This window comes from Calonectris borealis, chromosome 1, assembly GCF_964195595.1.
Source record: "Calonectris borealis chromosome 1, bCalBor7.hap1.2, whole genome shotgun sequence".
NCBI classification, from domain to species: Eukaryota; Metazoa; Chordata; class Aves; order Procellariiformes; family Procellariidae; genus Calonectris; species Calonectris borealis.
The window spans coordinates 172,767,974-172,781,035 of NC_134312.1; the positions used below are offsets into that span (position 1 = coordinate 172,767,974).

Sequence of the window (13,062 nt, forward strand, 5' to 3'; positions counted from 1 at the left end):
AGCAGAGCAAAATTGGTTTCTTTGCATTATTGTGTTTAAGTTTTTTTAAGGGCATATTTAATTGCAAGATGCAGGTTTTTCTTTCTGTGTAGGCCTCTGATGGCATTTCTTACAAACAGACGTCCTCGCTTCATCAATACCTACGATATGAAAAATCCATATGCTGCCTTTTGTCCCTTTGAAAAGAGTGATAGCCACTTGGAAAACTTCAATACACTGGCTCATCTTTTGTAAAGTTAAATCCTGTAAGCAGTTTGAACAAGAACTACATTTCGTATTGCAATGTGTGCATGCATTCGTGCAATTGGTGTGTTCATTCTAAACTGGGACTTTTTTGAGAAACAGCTTTACCAAAAAATAATTATTCAAGCCATACATGCAAGGACCCTTTCCTGGTGACAGGAAGAATGGCATTGTGCTTTCATATACTGCTTTCAGTATACCACCTTGTCATGGTTTAACCGCAGCTGGCAACTAAGCCCCACACAGCCGCTCGCTCACTCCCCCCCGGTGGGATGGGGGAGAGAATGGGAAGAGTAAAAGTGAGAAAACTCGTGGGTTGAGATAAAGACAGTTTAATAGGGAAAGCAAAAGCCGCGCGCGCAAGCAAAGCAAAGCAAGGAATTCATTCACTGCTTCCCATCGGCAGGCAGGTGTTCAGCCATCTCCAGGAAAGCAGGGCTCCATCACGCGTAACGGTTACTTGGGAAGACAAAACTCCATAACTCCAAATGTCCCCCCTTCCTTCTTCCCCCAGCTTTATATGCTGAGCATGACGTCATATGGTATGGAATACCCCTTTGGTCAGATGGGGTCAGCTGTCCCAGCTCTGTCCCCTCCCAACTTCTTGTGCACCCCCCAGCCTCCTTGCCGGTGGGGTGGTGTGAGAAGCAGAAAAGGCCTTGACTCCGTGTAAGCACTGCTCAGCAGTAACTAAAACACCCCTGTGTTACCAACACTGTTTCCAGCACAAATCCAAAACATAGCCCCATGCTAGCTACTATGAAGAAAATTAACTCTATCCCAGCCAAAACCAGCAGACACCTGAATTTTAATCTTCACGGAGAAATCTAGTTATTAAATTTCAACATATTTTTCAGAAATCAGGGAGCTGGCAAAACCATCTGGACATGAGCTGCTACTTGATTTGACTAGTTTTACTAATAAGTCAAAAAATGCTGCCTTGATTTAACTCTGGGAGAAGGGGCAAGGGCTTCTCAAAATACGTTTCTAACAGTTTCTTAAAACATCCTTGTACTGCAAAGCAATTGCAAATACGCAGTAAATAAATGTTAAGGTCATCATTTTGTTTCATTGTGGATTTGGAGGAGTGCATTTATGGCCTTCATTTTATACTCCAGTATACTTTTGATACACAGGTAATTTTCAGTGATGGAAACATGAATAGAACTGGTATCGTACCTGAAATCAAACTAGAATAAAGGAAAATGTTGGGGTTTTTTTCGTGCTACTTTCTAGTCCTTTGGACAGGAACACCACTTACCGACTTGCTCTTTGATATGGATATTTTGACTTTACATGTCATGCAACTTGAATGGATAGAAGAGCTGAGCCCAAAAAATGCTGAAGATCAAGGTCATAAACTTCATATCTTATTCTCAAGCAGGAACAGAGAGTGAGACATTTCAGCCAGTATTTTCAGTACTGGCTTTTCACTTGGAGCGGTTGTGGGAGCACATACATTGTCACCTACAGCCTCCCAGCTCCGGGCTGGTAACTTCCTACGTTGTGGCAAGAAAGTTACCGTAGTTATCCGTAATGACTTGATTTCCAAGCTCTCTCGTACCCTCAGATCTCAGCTGCAGATTCAGTGAGCAGATTGTGATTGCATCCAGTGCTATAAGTAGGAGCATTTTATGTTTCACAAGTTGTAAAGCTGAAACGGATCTGAATTCTTGTATCTTAGTCTTGTTTTGTTTGGCTGGGGTTTGTTTTGGTTTGGTTTTGCTTGTTGTTTTGTTTTGGTTTGTTTTTTTAATTGAGTACCTTCAAAACAACTACCACGCTCTAAATTCCGCCTTTTATTTGGTTTATGTAGATTGTATTCCTTTTGGCTTGAAGTTTGACAGACTGATTGGTGCAATATCAACTCAAAAATTTGAGCTGTATGTAATGAATGGGGTTTCTTCAGTTATAAATTTGTTGACCATACATGGGGTTTCAGTTCTCCAGGCTGCATGCTGTCAATACTGTGCTTGCTTAATCTCTTGCTGCACTTACCACGCTCTCTGAATAAAAGGGCCTAAATGAGAGTTCATTGCTGTTAATTTTTTATGATAGTTACCTAGTTATGTAGTAATGTAGAACTGGAATATACAAGATCTAAAACTTAACTGTTACAATTTTGATTAAGACAATAGATGTTTCAAAGTGATGTAAAGATGAGATCTGTGATGTCTAATGATATTTAATAGCTCATAAAATTTTTACTTCATCTAATAATACTTACTGTATTAAATACGAGGCAACTTGCAGGTTATAACACAGGATAATGCTCTCCAGGAGAATTGGTAACACAAGAGAGTGAAATTGCTACCGGCCTCAGTTCGTTGCCAGTGAAATCTGTTGGGTTACACCTAAGAGCAAGAGCGCCAGGGTCAGGTTTTCACTTCGTTGTAGGCAGTTTTACCTACACGCAGTCTGGCAAGTGACCTGCTTCTCCATGATTCCCTGAAGACCTTGTGAGAGCCCGGTTCTGCTTGCTATTGCTTTCGCAGATGAAAGGCTGCCAGCACCAGACACTGACTTGGGCCATGTTTGGTTTTAAATGTGCTTTATTGTATCTTTTTAAAATATCTTTAAAAAGGGGATAAGCGGGACAATGCATATCTTGTATACGCAATACAAGGTGTGGTAACTTGTGTCTCCCTTCCTTCCCCCTTCTTCATTTCACCAAATAGTGCCATTTAAAGGCAGTTTAAACCAACTAAGCCTGATCCTAATCCTTATCAGTCTAATCCTGATCCTTCGATCCACAGCATCGAAGTCCTGCCTCTGATTCCCAGCAGCCACAGGCTTGAAAAACAGTCTTTACATACCTCTTCTGTACTGTGGTTATGGTAAATGTTCCACAAACTGTGAAGTTGACAGTCCTTCCTTGCTGCTTTTGACATAGGACCGTCCCATATGAATAGACTAAGGCTTCTCCCTTCTCCCCTTCCAGGATGAGAGGAAAAGAAGTTCCGAGGTAACCTGATGTGGGGGTTCACGGTTATTCCAAGGATTGCCCACAGTCAGAGGTGATAAGCAATCCCCTCTGGCTACTAATCCAGGCCTGGCCCTTCCTGCGCCTTGGTCCCCTGCAGCAGCCCTGTACCGCTGTGACGAGCCACCAGCTTGTCAGGCCTGGCCTCAAGGGGTGGCCTGTCTATCCTGCCTCCATGGCCCAACATCGAGCTAATTGCCTCAGTGTCCCTTAGCTCTAACTGGAAAAGCCGTCTTCATTAGCTGAAGGACGGAGGGAAAAGCACGGCTGGCGTAGGGGAAAGCCTCTGTGTCCTTTGGCAGTTGTGAAAGTAGTGGGAGATAGCAGGGGAGGATGAGACTGGGCTGAAAAACAAATGAAATTTAGTATTCCTGATCTTTTTCAGCTTTTCTCGGCAGAAAGCGTAGTCTCCTCTTACAAGCTGTGTGGGTGCTGCCTGTTGTTTTTCAGAGAAGCCAGGCGGACAATGTCAAAATCTATCAGGCGGCTACTGCTCGCACCTCACAAGCCAGGTCACCGGGTGCCGGTTTCAAGCCGGCGACACATGCTGGGGAAGCCCGGGGACCGGGCACGGATGAGAGCGGTCCCTGTCCCTTTCCCGGGTGACTCTCCCCAAGAAGCACGTCTGAGGGCCGGGGTCGCGGCCGGAGCGGCGGGGACCGGCCTCAGGGCTGGGCGGCTGCGGCTCCGCGGCGGCTTCGCGGCCACCCGGACCTCACTGAAAACGGTGTCAGTGATGTTTTTTCCCCGGCCGGCTTAGAGCTGTCTCCAAATTTGGAGGAGAGAAGGGTTGGCGCTGGCTCCCAGCCGCTGGCAGGACGGCGGCGCGGAGTCCTTATCCCCTGCCCGGAGGATGGCGAGGGGATGCGCCTGCCACCATCACCTCCCGCCCGAGGCTCCTCGGCACCCGCCTCCGCTGCTCGGCTCGGATTAAGTTAATTAACCGGCCCGGGCACCACCGCCGGCCCGCCCGGCCCCAGCTACCAAAAAAAGGCCGGGGGAGGCCGGGGTTTCCCTCCCCCGCGGGCCGCAGACCCGCTCCTCCCGCCGGCGTTGCCCTTCCCCGGGCTCCCCCGCCCCACGCAAACCCTCCTCGCGAGTGTTTTTTTCCCCCTTCACTGTTAACAAAACCTGGTGATTAAGACGCGAAACTAACAAAGAGTTTTTCTTCCACCTTAACCTTGCACACAATCCTTTAACAAATTAATTAATCCTAATGAATTAACACTTCATTTATTTAAACGCGCTACAGTTCATGAATTAAATTTTCATGCAGTGATTAAAGGCTGTTAAAATATGCATGATTTCGTTAAAATTTTATAATAAATCAGGGCAATGTGTTACATGACAAGGCAACTACTTCCCAGCCCCTCGGAAGGTGCTTTGATTCGCGCGGGGGGGGCGGGGGGAGCCGAGCGCTCCGCTCCCGCTTTTGGCAGCCGAGCACATCCCGGAGCGCGGTGAGACTCGGCTGACGGCCGACCCCCTGCCCCTCCGAGCCCCTCTCCGGGTCTTTCGGAGGGGAGGAAGGCAGCGTTTTTCGGCTACCCCATCGAAATGTGGCATCCTGGGAGCGGGAGCGATCGTGGGCGCGGGTGAAAGCCAGCAACCGGTTTGCCCACGGACCCGGAAAGCGAGCATGGTCTGGGAGGTGTTTTGCTGGAGGGGCTTCTCGGTGTGCTTTGTAATTCATCCGCAACACTTAAAAGAAAGAGCGAGAAACTTTACTGGCAGCAGGACCTGCAGTATTTTCCACCGGACCTCTGCCTGGCTCCTCCGGTCTCCTTACTTTCCCGAAAGGGGACGTTGTGAACTACGTTGGGGCTTAAATCACCATCAAGCTTTCAATTTTTAATATGACAACATTCTACACTTCGGCTGCAAAAGCAATTATTGCGGCTTGTACATCAGTAATTAGCAGGTCTTTGCTGATGTAAAGAAAGTCCTCATTAGGACATGGAAATACTTTTTGTGCCTTCACTCAAAGGCTTGGTTGGTTGTTGTTGGTTTTTTTTTTTTTCTTCTGAAGCTTGATTTTTATCATCTAAAGGGAAAATAGCTTTTGCACTAAATGGGATATTGACTTTCCGTGAACTTCACCAAATAACACATGTACTGTAGGTTTTCTTTCGCTGACGCTCAGGGTAGGACAAATACCGCGACTAAAAAATGTAAAGCTAATGTTTGGTGAAATAAAAATATCCAGAAGGTTTATACTGAGTGGTTCTACAAGCTCCACATTAACTTTTTTTTTTTTAAAAAGTCGGGATATATAGCAAACTATGATCAGACGTTAATACTTAATATCCCAAGCTTTAGTGTATTCATCTTTGGGGAATCCTAAAAAGAGTAGTCAAATACAATGGGTTACAGTAATTAATTTATAAATCGTTTCACTGTGGGAATAAGGGGATACTTTATTACTTTCTCGAGATAGGCAGTTCAGTCAATTAAGGAAATCTGCCTATGTCTTGCATTTGAAGCTGGAGAGAACTACGGGAGACAAGTAAATACGTCATATATGTATATGTATACGCCTCCCTCGCTTTATTGAGCATCTTGGGCCATAAAAGTAGGGCTACAGCATGGTCACATCTCCAATGAACTCACCCCTCAAAGCCTGCGAGTTTACTGCCATCAGTATTCATGAGGCTGGACGTACCCACGAGGAATAGAAATAACAGCGAACATTAAGATAAAATCTATTACCAGGCCCGTGCGATGCTGAGCCTGGCTCTAGCCGTCTTCCCGGGGAGCCAGCCGGCTGTGTGTGGCGGGGAGGCGGGGGCGCCGCCGGGGGCTGGTGACAAGGGGGGCTGGTCCCCGGCGATCCCTAGGGACCCCCCGGGCAGCAGCCCCCGCGCTCGGTGGGGCAGGGGGAGCAGAGGGGGCCGCGGCGCGGCCGCAGCACCGCAGATGGGGCGTTACGGTCTGGGCAGCATCAGGAGGGGCTGTAATTTTAAGTGTTGCTTTAAAGGTTAGTGCTTCCCCTCTTCCAAAAAAAAAAAAAAAAAAAGTGTCCCAAGGACCGCGAAGGAAAGTTTTTCCTTGATAGGGACAGACCAAACGGTGCTTGAAAAAAATCCTCTCCTCCCCGTGGCCTCTACTCTCTCCTCTTCGCACTTCTGAAAGATCACACAGGGGGAAAACTTGGCTGTGGCTTCCTACCTCAGCTTCTGCCTCCGGGGGCAGCAGGTGGGACCAGGCGGGAGCCGGCAGCCACCGCCCCGGGAGCCGCCAGCAGCCCGGCGCCTCCCCGGGGTCCGGAGGCTGTTGCTCCCCCCACCCCCCGCAGTCACCCCCGGCCCTCGGGGGATTTTAATGCCAGGAGCACCTGGCAGGGGGTGTCTCTCCAGCCGGGAGGGACTACTTCACCCCCTATTTGCCAAACCGAGGAGAATCCATCAGGATGCACACCGCAAGCTGCAGAGACAACGTGCCCACCTCCATTCCTCCCTCCAGAAGACGCCGGGGCGGTGGGACAGAAGACCCTTAGAACATCTGGAGGTCTTCGCCTCCTCAACCTACGGCTGGCGCTCGGGGCAGAGGTGGCAGAGTGGCTGAATTTTCTGCCTTTCCGGCCGAAAACATAAGCACGTGATCAGAAGGGGTCTTTTTAAAGTACTGGAGGAGTTTGATATTCCTCCGGCCAAGGCGAAGGTCTCGCCCACCGGCTCCTGCCCGAGCCGCCTTTCCCCGCTGCCGCTGGTGCGGCGGGGCCGGGGCTGCCTTGCTGCTGCTGCTGCTGCTGCTGCTGCGGGCAGGGCCGGGGCCGGGGCCGGGGCCGGGGCCGGGGCCGGGGCCGGGGCCGGGGCCGGGCTGCCTGCGCTCGCGTAGGTGCGCCCCAGCCTCTGCCAGACCCCGGCCGCAGAGGCAAAGCAAGCCCGGTGGCATGTGGGGAAGAAGGCAGGTCATCGCTCAGCCTGGAAACCCACCCCCGCCGCGGCCTTCGCCGCCGCTTGCACAATTTTCCCTTGCTCTCAGCGTTTCCCTTAGGGAAACCTGATGAACTTGGCCTGACAGCGTCCTGGCGAGCCGGGGCCGCGCAGAGACACGCAGGCAAACACCCACGCATCCCAGGCGGAGCAGCATCCCACGCCTTCCTCCACTGGACGAGCAAGTGAGCCCGGCTTCCCGCCTCCCTCCCCGCCGGGATCAGCCAAGGAGCCCCGCGGTGCGTGCGGCTGGCTGGCTTGTCGCCGCTGGTAGGGAAAAGCAGGCTGCTCGGGCCTTTCTCCTGGAGCTCGTCGCTTCTCAGCAACTTGGCGAAAAGCAGTCGTGTCTCCCACTTCCCTTTTCCTCTCCATTCCTTCCCCAGGAGGCTTTCTGTTTACAGGGCATGGTAGCTAGAATAAGTCGTATGGCTTTAAAAAAAAAAAAAAAAAGGAAAGAAAGAAATCCACATAAAGTATGATTTGGCTATCCTGATGCAATGATTTCGATAAATAAGGAGAGCTCAACCCCGCTTCAGACCAGTGTCTTTCAGTTTCAAGTTCACCCCCCTCAGAGACGAAGTTGCGTTCAGCCACCCCAGGGGAGGCGGTAATGGATGGAGACCTGGCTCCCCTTCGCACAAGTAATTGGCAATCGTTCCCTCCTTCCTCCCGGACTGGATGGGGAGCTGGGGAAGGGCTTATGAAGACAAATGTGGACTTTACTTGGGGTTGTGGTGTGTGCTATGTGTGTGTGTGCCCTTTCGGCTGTGTTTATGCGCATAAATAAGAGGCGTTCAGGAGAAACAGAGCAATTCCGAGGCACTCCGAGGCTGTCGCATCCCTGATCCAAACACCCCGCTGCCTCTCCCCGCTGCCTGCCTGCCCGCCTGCCTGCAGCCCTGCTGGAACAAACCCGGCAGCATCTGCTCGGACACCGAGGGACGGCTCCGGCGTGCCCCGGGGGACAGGATTCAGCGGGGGCCGTTCCCTAGGGATTCACACTAATCCCACAGACACGTTAGCAAATTCACTCCTTCGAGAGTTTTGCCTCCAACTTCATAAGCACCTAAAAGAAAAAAAAAAAATCTGCTCTAAAACGGGACAGTAACCCAGAATCACTCGTAAAAACAACCGTGCTTATTAACCCTAATGTCACTCCTTCACCCTTTCATTCAAATGCAAGAGTATTCAAAGAATAAACCACAGAAAAGAGAGAGAGAAAGAAGAGAGGGGAGTAAAACAGACAGAAAGACGAAAGACTAAAGACAGAAAGAAGAGGAAAGAAAGAAAGGAGGAATAAAAGAAAAAGAAAGAATCATTTCTCCAGACTACTTTTCCTTTTTTTTCAGGCTGTGTAAGATGGAATCGACTCGTCTCTTGCATGAAAAGTACCTGGGTAGCAAGAGAAGGAGGAAAAGAGGGGGAAAGGACAGAAAGGACAGAAAGAGAGAGAAAGAAAAAGAAAGACGGAAAAACAGCAAGAGAGAAAGACAGAAAGACAGACAGAAGGGGGTGGGAGAGAGAGGAGAGAAGGAGAGAAAGAAGAAAGAGAGCAGAAAGAGAGAAAGGAGGAAAGAAAGAAAGAAGGAAGGAAGGAAGGAAAGAAGGAAAGAAGGAAGGAAGGAAAGAAGGAAAGAAGGAAGGAAGGAAGGAGAGAGAGAAAGAAAGAAAAAAAAAGGAAAAAAGAAATAACGAAAGAAAGAAAGAAGAAAGAAAGAAAAAAGAAAAAAGAAAAAAGAAAGAAAAAGAAAGAAAGAAAGAAAGAAAGAAAGAAAGAAAGAAAGAAAGAAAGAAGAAAGAAAGAAAGAAAAAGAAAGAAAAAGAAAGAAAGAAAGAAAGAAAGAAAGAAAGAAAGAAAGAAAGAAAGAAAGAAAGAAAGAAAGAAAGAAAGAAAGAAAGAAAGAAAGAAAGAAAGAAAGAAAGAAAGAAAGAAAGAAAAAGAAATTCTTTATGTGATCACACCAGTGAAGCTTGGGTTTTCCCACGGAGAAGGAGCGAGGGCTGGCTGGGAAGCCAGAGGAAACGCACAATGTCACCCCAGCAGCGCTTCCCGTGTGGAAAGCACACGCTCCTCATGGGCGAGGCGGCTGTCATCAGCGGGGCCTGACACAGTAATATTTGCAACAAAACTACACGGGGTGGGGGGCAGGGGATGAAACTATATGGAAATCAGTAGCCTCTGAGTGCTTCAAACGAATGTCTGCCACCGCGATTCTTCTCAAGGAGCCGATGTTTGGTTCTCGGAAGTGGCGGGGTGCGGCTGGAGGACGCCCCTTTCCGCCGTGAGGGTCCTCAGCGCGAACTGGCCTGTCCCCTCGGCTGCGGCAGGGGCAACGCACCTCGGTGTTTCGCTGCCGGGGGCCGGGCCGGTTCCTACCGCCGCCCCGACGGACGGGAAGGGGCGCCCGGCCGCACCCCGCCCGGCCCCGCCCCGGGGGCGCCCACCTCCTCCGCGCCCCGCCGCCCATCCCCGCCCCGTCGGGGCGCCCCGGGCCGCGCTGGCGGCCGCGCAGCGCGCACGTGTGGCAGCCACAGGTGCCGCAGCCGCCCGGTGCTCGGCGTCGCTCGCTATAAGAGCGGCCCCGCCGCCGCCGCCCCGGCGAGACGGGCGAGGGCTGCGGGAGATGCAACAAGGCGCGGGGAGGCAGGGACCGGGGGCGGCGGGAGGAAAAGGAGGAGGAGGAGAAGGAGGAGGAGGAGAAAAAGGAGGAGGAGGAGGAGGAGGAGGAGGAGGAGGAGGAAAGGGGGGAGACAGCTGATGCCTGTCAAAGCCGGAGCCGCCGCGCTCTCGCGAGAGCCCGCCCGGCGTTAGCCACGGGATGCGGGGCTCAGGTGCGGGCAGAGCGCAGCGCAGCGCGCCCGGCGCCGGGCAGCGGCAGGCAGCGGAGTGAGACGGCGGGGGCCGGAGGGAGCCTCGCCGCCTGCTCACCCACCCACCCCAGCCCCGGCCACCGCGGCAGCGGCGGCGGCGGGGGCAGGGTCCGCTGCGGCACCGCCGCCACCGGCTCCGCCACCGCCACCCGCCGCCGTCCGCGGCTTCCCCCGGCGGGAGGAGAGCGCCCGGAGAGCACTTTTGCCCCGACTTTAGGAGTGTTTGTGGATTTACATGCCAAACCTTCAAGATGATGTCCATGAACAGCAAACAGCCGCATTTTGCCATGCATCCCACCCTACCTGAGCACAAATACCCCTCTCTACACTCCAGCTCGGAAGCAATAAGAAGAGCATGTCTACCAACTCCACCGGTAAGGGACAGGCAGCTGCAGCTCTCTTCTTTCTCTCTTTCTCTCTTTCTCTCTTTCTCTCTTTCTCTCTTTCTCTCTTTCTCTCTTTCTCTCTCTCTCTCTCTCACACACGCACACACTCCTTTCTCTCTCTCTCTTTTCTGTATACTGCATGTATGTGTATGTGCATTAATAAAAAAACCGCTGCGAGGCACATTTTGACAAGCGGCGCTTAATGTTTTTTTCATGTCTTCCTCTGCAATCATCTGAGCGCCTGTGATCTTTTTTGAAAGCGGTGTTCACACGAGTCTCCGACTTCATCCACTTTCTGTATTAATTTTTATGACTCGGCCTCTGAAAAGGAATGCGCTTTATGTGCTCTTGTGTTTGACACAATTCCCCAGCTGAGAGTTACAGATCCATTTCTTCTTCTCCTCCTTTCTCTTCTTCTTCCTTTCCTTTTTTTTTTTTTTAATTTATTTGTTCCCTTCACACCCCCGTCCTCTCTTTTTCGGATTCCCCCCCGGCTGCCTGCCCTTTCTACTCTTCGCCTCTTCTTCTCCTCTTTTGCTGCCCCTCCTCGCTTTCCCCTCCATTATTCTACCTCATCCCCTATTTCCCCTCACTTCCCCGTGCTGTCTCCTGCTCTACCCCGCTCCCCCCATTCACTTGGCTATCCCCCACCCCGTACCCCTTTACACGCGCATACTGCTGCCGGCTCCCCCCGGCACCGTCACCCCAACTTTGCCCACCTCTCTTTCCCCTCCCGGGCTCCTCTCCCTCGACTTTCCCCCTCCTTCCCCACCGCACACCCCGTCCTCCCGCAACCCCACACCTCCCTTCCCTCTCCTCGCGTTGCTCCCCCGGCGCCCCCCTGCCCTCCTCTCCCCGCACCCCGCTCTGTTTTGTGTCCCTTGCAGCTGCAGAGCAATATCTTTGCCAGCCTGGATGAGACCCTGCTGGCGCGGGCCGAGGCTCTGGCCGCCGTCGACATCGCCGTCTCGCAGGGCAAGAGCCACCCCTTCAAGCCGGACGCCACCTACCACACCATGAACAGCGTGCCCTGCACCTCCACTTCCACCGTGCCCCTGGCGCACCACCACCACCACCACCACCACCACCACCAGGCGCTGGAGCCCGGCGACCTCCTCGACCACATCACCTCCCCCTCCCTGGCGCTCATGCCCGGCGGCGGCGGCGGCGGAGGCGGCGGCGGCGGCCACGACGGGGCGGGCGGCGGCGGCGGCGGGGCCGGCGGCGGCGGCGGCGGGGGCGGCGGCGGCGGGGGCGGTGGCGGCCTCATCTCCACCTCGGCCCACCCGCACTCGCACATGCACGGCCTGGGCCACCTCTCGCACCCGGCCGCCATGAACATGCCGTCGGGGCTGCCGCACCCGGGGCTGGTGGCCGCGCACCACGGGGCCGCGGGGCAGGTGGCCTCGGCGGCGGCGGTGGTGGGGGCGGCCGGCTTGGCCTCCATCTGCGACTCGGACACGGACCCGCGGGAGCTGGAGGCCTTCGCCGAGCGCTTCAAGCAGCGCCGCATCAAGCTGGGGGTGACCCAGGCCGACGTGGGCTCGGCGCTGGCCAACCTGAAGATCCCGGGGGTGGGCTCCCTCAGCCAGAGCACCATCTGCCGCTTCGAGTCCCTCACCCTCTCCCACAACAACATGATCGCCCTCAAACCCATCCTGCAGGCCTGGCTGGAGGAGGCCGAGGGCGCCCAGCGGGAAAAAATGAACAAGCCCGAGCTCTTCAACGGGGGCGAGAAGAAGCGCAAGCGGACTTCCATCGCCGCCCCGGAGAAGCGCTCGCTGGAGGCTTACTTCGCCGTCCAGCCCCGGCCCTCCTCCGAGAAGATCGCCGCCATCGCCGAGAAATTGGACCTCAAAAAGAACGTGGTGCGGGTTTGGTTTTGCAACCAGAGACAGAAGCAGAAACGGATGAAATTTTCCGCCACCTACTAGGGGCGGGCGGGAGGGGCGGCCCTGCCACCGGGGGCACCGGGGGGGGCCGGGCCGGGGCCGCGGGGGGCGCCCACCCACCGCCGCCGTCGCCCGAGACGCCGCGGGAAGCTCCCGGGGACCAAGGGACGATGTAGAAATTGAACGCGAACTGCTCGATGAGCGGGGAGGGGGGACGTGCGGGGGAGGGGTGTGCGCTATCAATTATTAAAACAAAAAGACACCGGGACACCGACGAGAAGAAGGAGGAGAGAGGAGGTAAAAACGCTCTAGAAACCCGTGGGGGTCACTTCTGCGGCCCCATCCCCCCCTCCGCCCCCCCTACCCCCCCCCCCGACAGAAAGCGGGAGAAAGAGCAACTTAAAGCGTAAACACACACAGACACACACCACCAATAAATACCGTGACAGCAACAACCACAAACCGAGAAACCTAAGTCACAACTTTCCGAAGGAAAACAAAACCGACCAACAAACCCGGAAGGCGAAAATGTCGGTGATGATGCTACGTTTGGTTTGGGTCTCTTTTCATTACTTTCTGGTTTTCTTTCTTTTTCCCTGGCTTGGTAATGAATGAGAACGGCGGTAGTTTGGTGTGGGGGGTCTTTTTCTTTGGTTGGCTTGGTTTTGGGGTTTGGGTTTTTTTTTTTGTTTTATTGTGGGTTTCGTTTCTTTTGTTGTTGATTTTCCCCTCGAATGCGGTTTTTCGCGAGG

General features: G+C 53.2%; 1 protein-coding gene across 3 annotated transcripts; it reads left to right on the forward strand.

Moving 5' to 3' along the window:
- The first annotated feature begins 10,283 nt into the window (after nt 1-10,283).
- On the forward strand, nt 10,284-12,352 carry POU4F1 (POU class 4 homeobox 1). Of its 3 annotated transcripts, none has more exons than XM_075139712.1 (3): nt 10,284-10,406; nt 11,306-11,567; nt 11,658-12,352. In XM_075139712.1, exons 1-3 carry the CDS (start codon nt 10,284-10,286, stop codon nt 12,350-12,352), a joined length of 1,080 nt encoding a protein of 359 aa, XP_074995813.1. The 3 variants fall into 3 exon arrangements, with proteins under 3 accessions (XP_074995813.1, XP_074995823.1, XP_074995803.1); XM_075139722.1 differs by having other exon boundaries at nt 11,306-11,565; nt 11,662-12,352; XM_075139702.1 differs by having other exon boundaries at nt 11,306-12,352.
- The last annotated feature ends 710 nt before the right edge of the window (nt 12,353-13,062 follow it).

Bases quoted from the DNA above. Each gene is read 5' to 3' on its own strand.
- POU4F1 (XM_075139702.1), top strand. From the start codon at position 10,284: ATGATGTCCATGAACAGCAAACAGCCGCATTTTGCCATGCATCCCACC. The intron at 10,407-11,305 runs GTAAGGGACAGG...TGTCCCTTGCAG, and splicing joins CATGTCTACCAACTCCACCG to CTGCAGAGCAATATCTTTGC.